This window comes from Talpa europaea, assembly GCF_964194135.1.
Source record: "Talpa europaea genome assembly, chromosome: 3".
In the NCBI taxonomy this organism is placed as follows: Eukaryota; Metazoa; Chordata; class Mammalia; order Eulipotyphla; family Talpidae; genus Talpa; species Talpa europaea.
In genome coordinates, this window is record NC_140069.1 from 56,978,289 (window position 1) to 56,997,781 (window position 19,493).

General features: G+C 39.7%; 1 protein-coding gene across 3 annotated transcripts in view; it reads right to left on the reverse strand.

Moving 5' to 3' along the window:
- CHD7 (chromodomain helicase DNA binding protein 7) overlaps positions 1-17,776 on the reverse strand; it is a gene marked incomplete at both ends in the record, with an annotated part of 120,227 nt that extends 102,451 nt beyond the window's left edge. For all 3 annotated transcript variants that reach the window (XM_084230030.1, XM_084230029.1, XM_084230028.1), the window contains one exon: positions 16,115-17,776. In XM_084230030.1, coding sequence (XP_084086156.1) covers positions 16,115-17,776 — 1,662 coding nt within the window. The remainder of the gene's footprint in view (positions 1-16,114) is intronic.
- Positions 17,777-19,493: the final 1,717 nt, after the last annotated feature.

Here is a 19,493-nt window from a genome sequence, read left to right on the forward strand (position 1 = left end):
TCATTTTCACTAGAAAAATCTTTACCTCCATACTGCAGACATAAGTAACATAAGATGAGGAAGGAGTATCTACTGCTTGGTTCATCTCTGCATAACAACAGAAATGCTTCTAATTGCCCAGTACAAGATCACAATTTAACTTGAACTGTTTACTGTAAATATTCTCTCACCAAACAGCTATTTAAAAAAAAAAAATAAAAAAGAATCCAGCAGCATCAAAAACCACAGATCCCTCAATGGCAAAAATCAGTCCAGCTATTCCCTTCTCTCTCAGGCAGGAAACAAGGCCTGGGTGAGACAATCAGCACTTTAAGTGCCCATCAGCCATTCCCAACAGTTTAGATTTTTTGTTAGGTAAAATTAGATTTTCAATTTTATAAGAAAACACCGTTATTTGGAATTTCCTTAAGCTATCAGTCCTCAAAGTGTGAGGACTAGAACCTTGTATGTCCCCAGGATCTTTCAGGACATCCACAAAAGTCAAAGCTCTCTCATAATATTGCACGAATCTCTTTTCTTTACACCATGACTTTTACACTGATGGGGTCAACACAACCAAGGCAGGAACAGTAAACTGGACTAGCAATTATTATTTGCTTGTGGCCCAAAAAAAGAGTACATTTAAGAATGCCTTAAACAAAACACTGTGAGCTGATTTTTACTATTCTGATCCTTGAGTACACATTTTTAATGTTTCGTGTGCAGGAAAGTGCTGATGAAGCATTTATGCCACACACTGAGCACGAAAGCGAGCACTGGAAAAGCACTGATGCGTTATGAGTTGTGAGTTGAATTGGTTGCTTCGTGGAACACTTTTTATGTGAAAGAATGACTGAAAGATAAACCATGCTTATTCGAATTTAGTTATCTGCCAGTAATTTTCTTGAAATTAACAAAATGAGGTCACTTCAAGAAAAGTAACTATTGGGCCTCCCCAGTGGCGCAGCGGTTGAGCGCTGGGTTGCGAAGCTGCCCGAAGCCTCCGCGGCGCCGGTTCGATTCCCGGCTGCTCCCCGGCCACCTGAGGAGGGTCCCACATGGCGCGCAGACCTCTCCTGCCGCCCGCTGCTCCCCTCAGCAGTGTACTTCGGTCCTTCTGTCTGCTCTGCTCCCCGCTCTGGCTCTGGTGAATTCTCTCACCCTCCCGCGCTTCTGACTGTACCCAGTGCTTGTATAAATAAATAAATAAATCTTAAAAAAAAAAAAAAAAAAGAAAAAAAAAAAGAAAAGTAACTATTCCCAATGCTATAATGTAAGTTCATGCAAAATTCAGAATTTCAAATGCCTATAACCACAATAATGAGCTTCACAAATTTCCAGTCTTTTTGATAAAACAATAGTGATTAAAAAAATAAGACTTTTAATGTTGTACCTACTAGAATGTGTCAATAATGGGAAGATAGATGTAATTCTGCAAGCAATATTTTGTAAATGTCAATGTTACAAACTCATCATGCATGGTTAAAAGAATCACTGAAAATACATGGATTTTAAGGCAACTGCATATGAAAATTTAATTGGCATAGCTTCCTTCCAACCCCACATTCTAAGTAATCTTTAAGAAACTACCACTTGTTGCATTTTGGTGTAGTATTAAAAAGAATATCCATACTTCTCTATCTTAAAAGGTATTAATAGTCTTCCTTTTTTCAACTATGTGTATGTATCTGTGTATATTGATTACCTTCATATATTTCAACCAAAACCTATTACAACAGAATGAATTTTGCAGCAAATTCAGGATCCAACTGTCTTCTATTAAGCCAGACTTTAGCAAAAATGAAAAGTTAGTCCTCTTCACATTAATTTGAAAAAAACTTATTCAAAATGTTACATTAGAGATGGGTTTATCATTTTTAAATAAACCAATAAATATTTTTTAAATTTCCAAATTTCAATTTCGGTAGTAAAGATCCATAGGGAAAAAAACCTCAAAAACTGGGGTTCTCATTTAAAACACTCTCATTTAAGAGAGTTACTTTAAACACAACATAGTTGTAAATAGATGAGCAGCTTCCTGTAGACATTTATATGTTTTGGGTGATCTGGATGCAAATCCTCCTGTCTAGCAAGAAGGTAAATGTTCCTACACTCAAGTTCCTACACTTTTTTTTATTATCTAGAACCATACTGGAATCTAAATGTAAAAACAGAATAGTCAAAATACATTCTGTCAGAACTAACACTGTCATATTTGGTATCTATTTTAATGATTCAGTCTAAAGTCTATAGACTTTACTTTTTCGGATGCCTGGGTCTAGTTTCTGTTAATTTACTAAATAGAGACACTGGAAAGGTATACTATGAAACAATCTATGGTAAAACTACTAAATGAGATCTTCTACACAAATGGAAAAGGAGTGGTAAAAACTGCTTTCAAATTTTTTCAAGCCAACGCTATCCACTATCCTCAAAAGCAGCCCTCCCAGCCCAGTCACTGATGCTCATCAGAGCCCCTAATTCTCCACATTGCAGACTGAGCCTTCTAGTTTGGATAATATTTGAGTGATTTTATTTGAAGATACTAAGAAGCAATACCAGTGGTCTTCAAACCAGGATCATGCAGTGGTCTTCAAACCAGGATAAGGGAAATCCTAAAGAACTCTGAATAGTTTCTAAAAAACAGGGCTTATTTAAGGGATTATTTCCAATTTCCTAATGGCTACATGAAGTCTCTACTAAAACTGACCAGCCTTCTGCTGTTTCTTTTCCACCTTCCTTTTCACACTCACATCTGTTTAGTGAAATGATAGTCATGCAAACACAATTTCATGCATTTGAATTGGGAAAAAGTCAGAATTTCAAAACAACTTCTTTTTCCAAAATTATTTTAGGGGACAAAAAAGTTGGAACAAAAAAAAAGTTTGAACATTCGTGCTCTATCAATTGTAGCTTTAGAACTACACTGTACAACACAGTAGTCACTAGCTAATTAAGCTTAAACTGTCTAAAATTTAAAATGTAGTTGCTCAATGACACCAGCCATTTATCAAGTTTCACAACCACAGGTGGCTACAAGCTACCCAAATGGACAGTGCAGAGAAAAAGTCCATCATTCCAGCAATTTCCATTAGCCAAAGCTACTACAAGCTTGATCAATATTTAATCAAAAAATCTTGATCAACTATTTCACAAAGGAATGAATTGCATTCTAGTAGAAACCGTGGCTTTGCCTACAACCATTTTTTATGACCCACGTCCCAGCAAGTGAGTGACAAAGCAACTGAAACTCAATATTCAAAATGGAATGTTCATTCTACAAACCTCTTACCTGGTTTTCAGAGTCAAGGCTCTGCTCATCATCAATAAAATACATATAGTATTTCATACTCTTTTTTTTTTTTTTTAGGTGAGTTGACATTCACGTTACAAAAACTTAAGCATTTCAACACAAGCAATTCAGAGGCATCTAATAAGTTCACAAAAATTTAGACTTTATGAGCAAAAGAATTTATACAATTAATTTCTATACAAGTCTCCATGACCTAATTAACAGAGCAAAATCTAGGGGAGATTGCCTAAGACATTGAATCCATTCCCCTTAGGCATCTGAGTCTACAAGTTAACCATCAGGGTTTCTGAGTTCCATGTGTCAATGAAATACTCACAGGATGGACGTCATATGCAGCCCTGAAGGTTACACCTTCAAATGGTATCATCAAGGGTGAGGGAAGAAACTATCCAGATGCAAAAATAGAAAACAAGAAACAAAAAACCTGTTGTAGAACTATACTTATTAAGAAAATTATTTGTGATGATAATCCATACCTTCTACAAGTAAAACACACCACACAAAATTTCCTAGGATTTAATGCCAGAAAAAATAAACCCACCCTTTAAGAAAAAAAATTTCCTTTTTTTCTGATGAGAATCTTGTCATATTTCCCTTTGCATACTCACCAGAAAGCTCAGAACTCAATGCTCAGCCCCAGCAACCAAGCCCATAATTAGCACATTTCCTTATTCTTCCATTCCAGGATCCAATTTCCTGTTTCTATTTTACACACATACACACACACATATACACAGAAACAACGACAGGCAGATAGACAGACACACACACACCCTTTTGTCAGAGTGGCTCAAATCCTTTTTGAAATATATAAAATAAGTACTATAATTTAGACTTCTATTCAATTCACTTACCCTCTTCCACTAATCACATTACAAAATTCAGGAACAACTATCAATCTCTATACAGGACTAATTTACCCTAAAGTGACATCTGACAATGACTAACATTTCTCTGCTTGCCTTCAATGCCAAATGAAGACACTCATGTCTTCTGATCAAAAGAGACCTACACAGTTATGTACACTGACCTGGAAATCTGAAAAGTGTACCTTAGGACACCAATAAGCAAAACCCAGCTGTCAGACAAGAGCCCTCCAGGAAATGTTTTGAATTTTTTTTCTCTGAGGAATGAGGAGACTGAATTTAATATCAAATTTTAAGAAATTTCTTTCAAAGAAAAAATAATTTCATGAAATATGATAGTTTTTAAATTATTAAATCAATTAACAAATGTTTTCTATGGAGCACTTGTAACTAGATATGTGGGGCAAGAAATTTAAACCTTAACTTTCTGAGTATCCCTTATACTTTAAAACAAGTCACTCTGTTCACATTACTTAAAATAGTACACTGCGTTTAGCAACAATTGGCTGGTACACTGCAAAGATTTATTCCAAAAATAACAAAGTGAATTGTGTCAGCACTGCCATGTATGGATCACTACATGCTATCACGAGCTAGCTGGGCCAAAAGACACAGAGCACCCACAGTTTCAAGGCCATCTGGAAAAAGGTGAGAGAGAATAAAAGTAGAAACACAAAGCGTACACTGACTACACGGAAAACAAAACTCTTCTCTTCAGTGCTAACAGTGTTCTATATATTATTTTTGTCGTTCAGTCATACCGATATGGAAGTCACTCGCCACATATGGCTGTACATTTAAATTAAAATCATATTAAATTTAAATTTCAGGTTTCAATCTCACCTCACTTCAGGGGCAAGCAAGCCATACATGACTAGTGGCTGCCATACTGGACAGGACAAATACAGAACATCCCAATCATAATGGAAAAGTTCTCAGATTCGATAGTTCAGACATTCTCTACAAATATCAAGACATAATTAATGTGATAACAGCAAAGAATACAGCAAACTTTCTTTAAAAAAACTACTTGGAAAACAGTACTTTCTGACAAATTTCAGTACACAGATAAGTAAGTTCAGAAGGATCTTTCCCATCTAATTCTTGAATTAAATGAAAGTACATAAAACAGACTGGAACTGCAACATTCTACAGTGGATTTCCATAATATAAAGGGAGCGCTGCAAATTACACACAAATTTTATGTAAATTATAGTTCAGTTAAGTGATATATATATATAAACATGAAACATATCTTGGAAACATATCTGATGGATACTGGATAATAACAGGTTTTCTATTTTATTTTATTCAACCTCATTTTAATCAGTATTTTTATAAAAAGGAACAAAACTGTAGTGATAAAGTTTGCGGTTAAGCAAAAGGGCCATTTCTCTTAAATACAGAAATTGAAACATACACATAACTGTGAACTTTCCTGAAGAACAAAACTCTGGACTCCCAGCTCCATTACAGCAAGAGTCTCTTCTAGCTCTAAAACTCTACAGCTTTAATTGGTAAACTTTAAAAAGTGGCAACAGTGTTATGGGTTGGACAAAAATTGTCTCCAAAATTGTAAACCTCACATACTCAAAAATGTGAATCACCCTCTTTGGCAATATTTTAAAAATTTGCTACTAAATCAAACTGCAACAATCCTATTTGTTTTCTTTAGTGACCATCACACTTTAAAAAACATAGGAAGTTGGGACCTTCCCGGTGGTGCAGCGGGTTGAGCACCGTGCTGTGAAGCTGTCCACAGCTTCTGGAGTGTGAATCAATTCCTGGCCTGCCAGAGAGAAACCCACATGGCAGGGCAGACCTCTCCTGCTTCACCTGCTGCTCCCCTCAGCAGTGTCTTCGATCTGTCTGCCTGTTCTGTTCCCTGCCCTGTCTCTGGTGAATTCTCTCACCATCCCATGCCTCTGATTGTACCCCAGTTCTTATATAAATCAATAAATCTTTTTTAAAAACATAGGAAGTTACTTCTCAAAGGAAAAACAGATTAGCATAAAAAAACTTTGGTGACAGGGCCCTCACAAACCAACCAGCTCAAAACTGCCTTCAGTGCTACTTCACAGGAACCCAGTTATTAAACAAAACTAGAGTATCATCTCAAGGTGTGTGAGAGCAAACTATAAAATACAGGAAGATGTTGGTAAAAACAGTGGGGCAAAGTGAGTCACTGAATTTGTGGTTAACAGCTATAAGGTTAAATTTATATTTAACAAAGTAAAGACTAAATATACTTAGATGTGTATATAGTTTTGGGGTTAACCTCTTGGATGCTGGAGGGAATATTAGCAAGTCTCCCAAAGCAACAAAAAACAAGAAGCTGACTTACTCTCTGCCGACTGAAGTTTTTGAAAACTAGTTGATATGACCTTGGTTTAAATAGTAAGAAATTAAACACTGAAAAATAAGTTGGTATTTGTAGATAGTACCATTTCATAGAGATTCAATTAAAAAGAAACACAGGTGTGTGACTGCAATTTTTGCCTCCTCCTAATAAAAATAGTAAGACTTTTTGTTTGTTTTCTGGAGATTTTGATTAATTTTTTAAGCACTGATACAAAGCACTGTTTTACATATAAGGGAATGTTTTTCTTCTTTAAGGGGGTTGCCATTTCAAAAGCTCATTTTAACAATTATATTAACCAAGTTATAATAAAATACTTAATATTTGTTGGAGACTTACCAAATGCAATACACTGAGCAAAAATACTTTATAGGTATTATCTCATTTAGTTCTCATAACAATCTATACAATTGGTACAATTGTTTTAAGATTTATTTTTATATATTTATGCATACAAGTACTGGGGTATAGTACAGAGGTGCAGGGGGTGAGAGGATTCACCAGAGACAGAGTGGGAAGCAGAACAGGCAGATCTACTGAAATACACTGCTGAGGGGAGCAGCGGGAGAGACTGGAGAGGTCTGCTGTGCCATATGTGGGTTAGCTCTCTGGCCAGGGATCAAACTCATGCCACAGTGGCTGATGATAGCTTGATAGTGCTGAGACTTTAACCCTGTGCCACCAGGGAAGCCCACAATTATTGATATTATCTTCAGGAAACTAAGGTTTAGGGAAGTTAAGCCATTTTTTGATTAGCAGAAAATTCAGAGTCAAATGGAAATGCAGATCTCAGGCCTCTGAAGCCCCTGTTATTCACAACTCTGTCCTCCTGTCTTCCCAGAAACCACTCTGGCAAGAGTCAGGGGCAGAACCCCAAGACGCCACCCAGAGCAGGATCTACTAGATACACTGAAAAGGTGTGAGATATTTAAAATGACAAGAGAAACACTAAATCAAGCTAATAAACTGCTACTCACCTCTTCCCCATTAATTTATTCCTGGAATTAAATTTGTTTAATATGAATTATTATTCTAGCATCCAACATAGCATGGCACTGAAAGAATTCTCAGTGAAATCTTCAACAGGGAAATTTATTAAAACTGATCAGATGGTTTGGATCAATTTCACTCTATGAATAACCAATCTCCTACCATTGGCTTTTCCCCCCCATGCATCAGCAGTACTCTAGCTTAGAGAATTTTTTATATGTAAATATTGGTTTTTAACTTTCTTTCAAGCTCACTAAAACTGTGAGCTTGAAGCTGGGTTCTAAGTAAAGACCTCTCCCAAAATTAAACTCTGTCATATTCCTTCTTTAAGCTAAGTCTTCTACATTGTTTCAAAGTAAGAAGAATACCTGGCTGAATCTCAAGTCAAGTTATAGAAGACACTAAGCACGGAGCCGCTTAACTTCCCATTGTTTGGGTAACTACAGTTAAAGTAAAAGAAAAATATTTAGAGGAATACCTGATAAAAATGAAATATTATTTAATTCCTAACTAAATCATCAAATTTTTTCCTTAGAATGCTCCCTTATCACTTATCGCCATTAATCCAAGGTGTGCCTCCATGCATTTAAAGAGCTCTCCTCTGCAAAATGTCTTCAGTTTTAAAGTAGCTAGAAATGGAGTTAACCTATAAATGGGCCCATTTGAAGCAATGTCAACACAGCCCACTCGGTTACTGCCCCGTTCCATTTCTGCCCATGGTTACTTACAGGTTATCTGAAGTTTTACAGCTGTAACCCTACAGAGATTGATTAAGGTAAATTCTCCACTAGTCTCCACTGCGCATTTCTGGAAACCTCCATGTTGTTTGGAGTTTAGCAATCTCTTTAAACTCACTGACATTGAGGTGTTTTTAGCAGCAAAAACAAACACATTATAACTCTTATGAATCCCACAATTTTATAAGAATTTTTTTGTAAATTAAAGAGAATATTCAGGTTATATTTTTCCACCAAGAAATGTGATTTAAGAACTGAACTTTAATTTCAAATATCCCTGCATTTAATAAGAACTTGAAGTCATCACACAGCCCACAAATTAAAAAGCACATGCAGAAATACAACCTCAAAAGGACAGTTTCAGAAGGATAATCTAAAAGTCCTTGCCTATTCACTGGAAGGGAAATCTACCCTGTGAAGCTCCAAGCACTGTAAGCTGAGCAAGAGACAGGAACATCCCACCCAGCAAAAGGTGACAGTGGGATTCTTATGCTAATACTGCGAATAGCTCTAGCCAACCCCAGAAGAGACGGAAAGGGCCCAGCGGAAGAACTTGATTGGAGAATCAAAGCTTCCCTTATCACTTGTACCTCCTCAGTATCCTCTAACTCTTTATGCCATTGGCCAAAGCAAACAAACCAAAAAAAGCTCTCAGGATCATGCCTTTTAAAACAATTGTATTTGCTCTCACACAGCATCAAACTCTAAGAATTCTCCTAAAATCTGTGGACAGAATTATTTATAATTAAACACAGAAGTTAGCAGAGGATGAATGGGCCCAGAGCACTACAAAGCATCCAGAAATAATACGCTTTCAAGAAGGCGCAGCAACCCAGCCGCATGTTTCCTTTAAAGAACTGCCTGGGTGATGATTTTGATTCAATCACTAAAATAAGACATAAGAAAACAGTGTCCAGATACACTAAGCCATCACTCTCATCACCCAATTCAAACCAGGAAAAAAAGCAAGCCGGATGTGAGTGCTTCTGTGGCTATGTCCATTATTGACATTTTTAAATGGTGCCAATTTCTTGGCATTGTGCCAACTTTCTTTAACTTCTCCATCACCACCTACTCTTGCCATTTGTCCCAACTTCCAGAAGGTTTGCCTACATTTTTTTTACACTCAGTGAAGAAAAACAAGACCTCACTTGTGGTGATTCACAATTACCTACTGAAATATTGCAAGGCAAAAAGCAAAAGTCCAAGTTTGCTCCTGACTTCCTTCACTAACAGAAGAATTGTGCTATGTAGCAAAGGAAGGATGAGGACTACCTTTCTGTAGTCACTAGGAGACGGTCTAGTAACACTAACAGGATAACTACAGAGACTGGAGACTAGTATAAGATGTTAAGATTAAGGTAATTCTCCAAGTCAGGTCTAGCAAAGTTCTCCTAGCCCGTAAGCCACTTCCCAATTATCCTTCCACAGCCATCCACTGCCCTGCTGTGCCAAAGAACACTTTTCTGAATAACTGGAAAAAAGCAGCAGAAAATAAAAAGGTAAAAGGCAAAGGGGAGAGCCTCCCTGATGGCACAAGGCAACCTGATGGCAACCTATGAAGCTGTTCCACAGCCTCTGCAGCACGAGTTCCACCCCTGGGGAGCAACTTACATGGCGCAGTAGTCCACTCCTGACTTGCCCACTGCTCCCCTCAGCTGTGTACTTCAGTCAATCTGCCTGTTCTGTTCCCTACTCTGTCTTTGGTGGGTCCTCTCACCCCCCGCAAACCTCTGGCCTGTACCCCAGCTCTTGTATACATAAATAGATAAAAAAAAAAAATCTTTTAAAAAAAGGCAAAAGGGGATTGGGTTGCATAATAGTTAAAATGAAGACCTTCTCCCTTAACTTTGAGGAACCAGTTTCATAAAGAAACAAACATAATTGACAGAGAAGCAAAGAGAGAGTCTGAGTCAAGGGGAAAAAATAATTACCAAAGGTATCCAAAAACCTCTTGAAACTAAAATCTTGAAAATGGCTACAATCCACCTTTTGGAAAAACTGATTACTTTTTCCTATAAGAGAGAAGAAAGACACTCAGCCTCCTATGAAATTCAAACAAATGAAATTCACTTCAATTTCTTTTCATGAACAAATAGTCATTTTAAACACACACACACACACACACACACCCCACAAACACACCCCTCCAATACTCTATGTACTGTTGATACTAAAAAATGCTACTTTTGGGGCTCCCTGGTGGCACAGGGATTAAAGTCTCAGCACTATCAAATGATCTCTAGCCACTGTGGCATGAGTTCCATCAGGCCAGGGAGCTACCCACACGGTGCAGCAGACCTCTCCTGTCTCACCCGCTGCTCCCCCTCAGCAGTGTATTTCAATGGATCCACCTGTTCTGCTCTGTCTCTGGTGAATCCTCTCATACACATCCCCATACCTCCGTACTACACCCCAGTTCTTATATGCATAAATAAATAAAAATAAAAATAAATCTTTAAAAAAATGCTACTACATTCCCAAGGGTTTTTTGAGAAAGGCTATTGTTTTAAAATAATATTCATAACACATGATGGAAAACAAAGAACTGGAAAAGTTGCACTACTGATTCTTCTAGTTCTTTATCTTTTTAAAAAAAGATTTATTTATTTATGCATATAAGAACTGGGGTATAGGCCAGAGGTGGGGGGGAGGAGGAGTCACCAGAGACAGAGTGGGGAGCAGAAAAGGTGGATTGACTGAAATATACTGCTAAGGGGAGCAGTGGGCGAGACAGGAGAGGTTTGCTACACCAAGTGGGTCAGCTCCCTGGCCATAGATCAAATGCATGCTGCAGTGTCTGCGGATAGCTTCATAGTGCTGACACTTAACCCCCTGCGCCACTGGGGAAGCCCCTAGTTCTCTTTTTTTAATATAGAGAGAAATTATGACACAGAGAAATTATCACCCATTTCCTTAATCTTAGTGGTCCTTTAAAACCTTTTTCTGTTTCTGTTCTCCTTCCCCATGACTATATTTAAGTACCAAACAAATCAATGAGGCACAAATGCATACAAAATATACTTATTCTAAGGATACTGTATTGCAGATCCTATAAAGTCCACCAAAATGTGTACATTTGAGAGCATAATCCATGAACTGAGACACCTGTGTAGATGTATGCATTAAAATTTATTCAGAAACCCAGAGATTTGCCTGTAACTTAAAGGATAATCCACCTAGCCAGTCTTTCTTAGATAAGGTCTTCAAATGAACTGACACACTGTGCTTTCCTCCTAGGTGGTTCTCACTCACGCGCTCACTGCACTGATAACCGTTCCACTCCCAGGTCTCTCCTTAGCCTGAAGGGCTGTAGAGCACTTGGCGGTGGTGCCGTGTCCCTGCCCAAAACCTCCCAGTGCATGCCATGGACATGGACCTCCTAGTGCATGCCCAGGCATGACCAAGGGGAATCCCTCAGATAGACTGAGTAGTTTTACTCTATATTCCCAGCTGCAACACTCCAATAATGAGTACTCTTCTTATTCCTTTCACCCATTCTCCTTTCAATTCAAACTGACTGACCCTTCACATCTCAGAAAAGACATCACTTCAGCCAGTTAGCCCTCCCAGACCCCAACGTCGCCCACACTGAGATTGGATTAGGTGTTGTTCCCAAAGCACACGGTGTTTATCTCCATGATGCACTTTCCACAGCATAACCATGCCTCACCCACTCATACCCGCTCCTCCTCACAAGATCTTTCTTTCTTTCCCAATGAGTAGCATATAGGGAGCCTTGATACTTGCTAAGTGTTCCTGAAACAAAGGAAATGAAGTCAAACTACTCTAACAATAGCTAACATTGAAACAAATGCTTGAGATTATTTTGAAAACTTTGCAATGGGCAATTTTGAATATTTGCCTAATGACAATTACCATTTTGAGTTCCCACTATGTGTCCAATACCAGAAAAGACGTTATTGCTAATCTCACTATGGCTCTAACCAGGAAGGTACATAAACCCTCATTTTAGTGATAATGCAATGAAGTCCCTGAAGTTAAGTAACCTGCCCCAGGTCACGGGGTCAGTAATCAGTTGGTGTTTCTACCAAAAGCAGCAGACTCCTAAGCCTGCACTCTTCCCTTCATAACAGCAGTTCTAAAGAGGTGGGGCGGGGGGGGGGGAGCGAGAGGGGGGCACCAGGGTCTGTGAAGTCAGAACTATTTTTATGACAGTGAGATGTTATATGCCTCCGCCTCTCAGTTTCTCCAAACATACATGGATTTTTCCAAAGGTTTATCACTTGTATGCAGACAGAATGCTGAGGCAGAGGAGAGAGTCCAACACTTGAGAAAATGTAAAACAACGCCGCTAATTTTTTTGTTTGGGAAAGGTTATTTTTCATTTAAAAATATTATTTATGCTAACTAGTAATGGTTTATTTTTCAAATGATTAACATGTAAATATTTCCAACTGTCCAGTTTAAATTTCTAAGATGATAAATATCAACACATCAAATCCACATAAACAAAGGATATTCAGAGTTCTCAATAATTTTTAAGAGTGTAAAGTGATCACCTGAGATGAAGACATTCAGGAGCCACTCTATTAATAAACAATTGAAAAGAAACATAAGCTAGGACTTTTTCCCTGTAATTTTATAAGATAATCAGAACAGCTTCCCTTAAAAGAATATGTCCACACACCAACCAAAATGAACATTATAATGCTATACACTCTTAGCATTCTAATATTTTCCCTCATTGACTTGTCAATGTAAATTTAAATTTATATGTAAAGATATTTAAACATGTTAGATAATTTAGAAAATATCTGCTTGGAACCCATGAAACACTTAAAAAGGCCTGATTCCATTTTTAAGAAGTGAAAAATTGAAGACAAGACAATAAGCATAACGGAATATGGTAATTCTGCAAGCTACATTAATATTATAACCTAATCTGGCAGTTTCCCCCCAAACAGCATGATTTTGAACCACTATTCTATCATATATGAAATTTAAAATAATTTTAGTAGTTTTAAAGCAAAATGACAAGATATATTTGCTCAAATAGAACATGAGTGATTCGCAAGGAAGGAATGATTTTTAGAATTATTTGACAGTTTGAATTACGCCTATTACATCCTCACCACAGCTGGCAATATTGGGCTACAAAAGGGTGGGGAATATTTGCACAAAACAAATGCCGTGTTTCATCATGAAAGCTATATTTCATAATAATATTTAATCTGTTCCTTAAAAACAAAAGTAATTTTACATTGTATTTATACATGCAATGACATAATTATACAGGAAGGTTTGCATTTCAGGAGGTCAGAAACTAAAACCTAGAAAGGAATTAACACATGAGTATACACCCTGGGCTGGACGTTACACTAAGCACTTGGTATCTATTATTACACTCAATATCAACACCCCTTGGGATGGCTGCTATTTTTCCTGTTTTCTGAGGTTCAGAGAGGTTCTTAAGTTGCAGAAGGTCACTAACCTAACAAGCAGTAGATCAGGGATTTAAACACTATTCTGACTTTACCGACTTTGATTTCCCAAGATTTTATACCTCCCTAATACTATGTTCAAAACTAAGTGCTTCAAAATCTGAAGAGGAGGTAAAAAGTTAAACAGAAATAAGAAAGCACATACAAAAAGCAAAATTTTAAAATGCAGTTATACTTATAGTGAAACTACCTCAAATGTACTATTTAAACCCCTCTAGCAGTTCCAATTCTGTCTATAATGGCTCACTGGAGAGGCAGGGAAACGCACATGAGGCCCTGGCGCCTGGCGAGAGCGCAGCTCACATGGAGCCCTCCAGTGTCCAGTGACGCAAACACCATGCATCATACACGTCTTCTAAATTGCTGGCTGAGATATCTGTACTCTAAAACTAGGGGGACCTGAAGGAGACCAACAATTCTCAGCCAGGGATTAGATTAAAATCACCGGGTATCTCCTTCAGACTACACCTGCACTCCAGAGACCAGAGAAGATGCTGGGACAAGGAGGTATAAGGACTAGACTACTACACTGAAGCGATACTTGATTAATAAAATATGTTCCATGGAACAAGAATAATTCCTGGAAATGAAGTCACATTCATTTCTGTCCTAGAAGTCACACAGGTGGGCCAAGCCTCAGGGAAGAGCACTTTAGTTCAATTCTGAGGAGTGGCATTTTGCCTTGAAGTTTGTATAAAGGAAAACAAATTAGTTAGGTTTGATCTTCCTATTCACTCCTTTGCCCTTGCTTTTCCCCAGGGCCTCTGCTCCCAGTGCTTTGTCAGGCTGCCCTTTCACCTCCCCTTGCACAACGTCCAGTAACCACATATCCCCAGAGCCCTTTCCTATGGGCTGCAGGTTACGCTCCTGGATGAGAAAGAAGCAGCTCTCTCCTGGGCAGCACAGGTCAGGCAGCTAAGGCCCCAGTGTCTCCCACTGACCGTCCTGAGAAATCTCCAAGTGTGCTGGAGCCTCAATAGCAGCTTTCCTAAAAACCCTACTTGGAAGGAGGCCTTACTGATCTCCAGTTTCTCAGTCCCACCAAGGATGGAGCTTCAGAGTCTCTATTTTAAATGCCTCTCTGCCCCACAGGATCACAAAGAATTTTTTTTCCTAACCGATTCCTTTTACTTTCGTATTGCTTCCATCCCTTCTGTTACCTGTTCCCCGATCTTTGGTGCAAACTCCCCTCACAGGCCTGGGCCAAAGACTCACCAATACATCTTCTTGCTCCCCAGTCATCCTCAGACTATTTAATCAATATCAGCTCCCCAATGAAGTTTAAATCCCATAGAACAGAACACAAGACCTCTACCATCTGGACCTGCCTTGAAGCAGGCTCAACCACCGGTGCCCCAATTTAATGAACCAGCCTCCAACCTAAAATGCTATCCTTGGTTCACTTGCCCTGACTTAATTTAAGTCTTAGAGAAGTGCCAAACACTCTCACCCACAAATATTTCCTCTATGGACACCTGTCACATAATCACACATGGTCTTTTATTGTGCTTTTTTCTTTAACATATTGGCCATGTTTCCCAAAATTGATTATAAATTCATTAAGAACAAGCACTGTGCCTTCCAGCTCTAAAATCCCTACTATAGCAGCCAAATTCAGGATCGCAATCATAGAAAATCAAAACGTGTATTTACCAGAATTCAGAATAATCTGCACATATAGATATTTATTTTTCCTAGGCCTACCCAGAGCATACAACATTTTTAATGGAAGCATGCCTCTATGAATAGTAGAGCTTAAAACTTAAATCTGTTTGCTTATAAATTTTGTGGGATAACAAAAATGCTAGCTAATGAAAAGACCCCTGTCTGAGTGCTGGGTACCCAAAACTATCTTACAGAGGCCAAATACCTTCTGTGGAATATCATTTACTGTGATTATCTGCAGTTTGCAATTTAAGTTAACACTAACATTCAACAGTTGGTGAAATAAATATTACAGAACTCATTCTGTAGCTTCTCAAGGAAAAAAATTTAAAATTTCCAAAAACACAAACATAAAACTTTGCCAGAAACCAAGCTTCTGTGTATTTTTAAAACAGAGATAAAGGAAAAGAGAAGAGAAGGGGGAAATGCTTGTTCTGGGCCCTATGTCTATCTCCCTGGGGCAGTAGGGGCCTGCTCTTAGTCATCTGTGCAACCTAAGCATCTAGCATAATTCCCAGGTCAGAAAGATCCAAGACTTTTTGAATAAGTGAATGAAATGCTTAAGCTTCTATTAAGTGGAAGACTATAAAGGAAAAAAGATTCTGGGGGCAGCTTACAAAATAAAAATTATGAAACTCCTAATGAAACGGCTTCTGCGAAGTTTAAAGGAAAATTCTATTAGAATTGTTCACCACGTTGCACTTTACACTGCAAGGCAGGCAGGATCCAAGTCCCCTTACCTGAGGCACAGGCACTTTCTGCGGGGTGTTCTGGGGTGATGGGTGGAGCTGTGCCCAAGGCTGGTGATGCGGGTGTGGGGGTGAAGACTGGTGGTGCAAGCCCGGGTGGGGCTGCATCGGAGGGCAGGTTGGCAACTGCTGAAAAGACGGCTGCTGACCAGGATGCTGCTGGCCAGGTAGCAGTCGATCCTGGATTGCCTGTGGATCTGCAAGGCCAACACCAGGACAACCATTTGGTCTCATGTGCCCGGCCAACTCCCTCGGTGCTGAGGACATGCCCATAAACGGACGAGACTGCTGCATGTTTCTGGGGCCCATATTCCTCTGTCCAATTCCCATGGCACCAGGGGGCTGGTGAGATGGCTGAGGGTGGGGCATATTTGGATAACTGCCAACTTCCATTGGTATCCCAGCACTTCCAGGCCTGACTTGCGGAGGAGGAGTACCTGCTGGATTACTCATTGCTTTCATAGGTGACATGGGAGGAGGAGAGGCATAAGTTCCCTGAGGCTGTGAAGGATGCATAGTTTGTGTGTTCATTTGGTTAAGTGAGCCACTGGGGTGGATGGGCTGCTGGTGCATTAGTCCTTGACCACTGTTTGATGGGAATCCTACAGCATTGGGGTATCTTGGTACGGACTGATTCATTGGAGTATTATTTGTAAGGCCTAAATTTTGATTCATCCCTGTATTGTTAACTAATCCCTGATTTAGGTTACTGTAAGGATATCGAGAATACTGCCCTGAGTTGTTTATAGTAGGTGAGGGGACTGTCTGGCTCCGAGAACTAAAGTTAAGGGTTTGTGGCCTGACAGCCCCTTGTTGAGGAGGATTAGGGGAGAATCTGGGACTGTGGGCAACTGATTCTCCATGGAGAGCAGTAGGGGGGTGGTGGTGGAACTGCTGCACTGAGTGACGTAAGGAAGGTGCCATGTTGGGACTCTGCTGGGGCACGTGGGACAAGTGGCCAGGTCCTGAGGTGGCAATAAAAGGATTTCCCTGATTGAGGCCCTCTTGACCTTGGGAAAACTGGCTCATCCTCTGTTGTGGCTGACCATGCTGCTGCATGGAAAAATCCCCACGCGCCATGTAGCTGCCCATCTGCTGCATGTGCTGAGGGTGGCCCTGCGTGGGTGGCCCTGATGGAGCCGGCTGGGCCTGCTGTGGCTGTTGTGGCTGCTGCTGGTAGGGGGCTCGTATCTGGTCTGGTACCTGAACAGCCCGGGGGCCCCACATGGAGCCACTGTCCACAAAAGATTGCCCATGCCTTTCATTCTGCATGCCAGGGTAGACTCCCATCTGACCGCTGCCACTGCCACCATGAGGGACCTGAGGAACGGGAGGGGTGTGGTACTGTGAGTGAGGAGACGCCAGTCCGTTCCCAGGGGCATTACTCATCATTCTGTTCGGCTGATCCATCAGATGCATCTTTTGTTCATACTGATTATAGTGATCGAAATGGGTCAACTTTGTTTGATTTTGATTAGTGGAGGGATGGTGAAGGGATGGCTGTAAAGAGGCAAAGCCTTGGTCTATCGGCATTTGCTGACCCATGGGATTCACTGGATTTTCAGGGTAACCACATTCTCCGAGGCCTTCGAGGCCTTCGCTGAAAATATTCCCATCCTCGCCAAAAAGACTCATCATTCCTGGATCTGCCATCTTCTTCCAACACACGGCTCCTCCAAACTACAGCTCGGGAGCTTGTCTGTGCTTCACTTCACTGAGGTGTTTGTCCTCAAAGCCTATAATCCTTAACTAATCTTCTTCATGTCATTCCATATTTCTTTAATTCTCTTGGACCCTGCAGTGTCAGGCAAAGTCTGGATATAGGTCCTAGAAGGGAGTGGGAGGTAGGGAGGAGAAAGGAAGAAAACAAAGAATTAGGAACAAATGATAAAAACGGCCCGTATTTTACACATTTAAATTTGGTTTCCATCAACAATACTAATCTAGCCCCCTCGCTGAGCTGTATTTTATAAATCCAGTTCACTTTAAGAGAAACTCATTAGCTTCTACCAGAAGCATTATTATGATCGGTTACTTAGAAAGCAAGCAAAACACTAACCTTAACCTTAAATTAATCCATTCACTACACTTCCTAGCATTCCATTCTTGGATGGAACAGAACAAAAGAACACAACATGAAGCAGCAGCAGCTGCCACAGCAGGCAAGCAGATGTATGAATATAGCCAAGCGGCCCATCTGCTGAACCAAAGCCCTGGAAATGCTCCGGTTACCAACAGCCCGCCCTTAACCTTATTCCCCTGAGCAGTGTAATCAGATGAGCAGCCACAGCACCAAGGGCTGTGAAAAGCTCAACTTAGTTAAATTGACTAGAGGATTATACAAATACCAAAATCAGTCATTTTGTATAAATTAGATATTTACAGCCCACATACAACTCCAGAGGCATCAAACAAAAAGGCATCCATCACAGCACTGGAAAGCTGACTTGCAAACAGTACAGCAAATTCATAATTCTATTATGTTTAATGGCAGGAATAGACAAGATCCAGGAAGAGACAAGAAGAAAAAAAGCATTTATTCTCCAAGAAGACCAGTCTGGATCCACTGTTGCCGGTCTGCAGTGCCAGCAAAGGAAGTCTAATCCCAGGTTCATTATCCACCCGCAGACTCCAGGCTCAGTGGTGGCCTAGGGGGCCCATGTGACCTATCAGAGAAATTCCTGCTGGCTGGAGAGTTGAGGACTATTCTCACTAGTAGAAAAAGAAAACTTTCTCCAGAACTGAAAGTTACAGAAGAAAGTTAACAGCATAAAGTTCAGAGTGTCCCTGAAGCACTCATCCACGAAGCAGGACAGAAGCAGGTGGGGGCAAAGTGAGAGGGCTTACCCAGCAGCAACCTGTGTTTACACCCATGGTGTATACACTATCTAATGCTCTGCGTTTTATTCAAACAGTAACAGATTTTGTGTGAGATTAAAATAACCAATTTAAACAATGTTTCAATACTCAAAAACAGGAAAGTGTTTTTATTGCACGCTAATTAAATCAACAGCTTAATAAAGAATGAATTCATGTAGGAAAAATGTCTGAAATCTTAAACATCTTTGGAATTTAACTCATTTTCTCCCTCTTTCACAGGCACATTAAGCATTGTGTGACACTGGACAACTTAAAAAAGCAGTATCTCGTTGAAGAATTTCCAAAGTGATGTTTATAAACAGGCTTGGTCGTCAATTCCAGTGACACACGTCTGTCTCAGCCTGGAAATGGAACAATGTGCAGCCAACATTACTGAGAACTTACTAACAAGACAGATGAAAGTTCAGTTTCTGCCTGCCCTACTCTAACATATTCCTAACAAGGGGAGAATTTTGCTTACAGAAAATGTAAACAGCATTCCTGTTCCCTG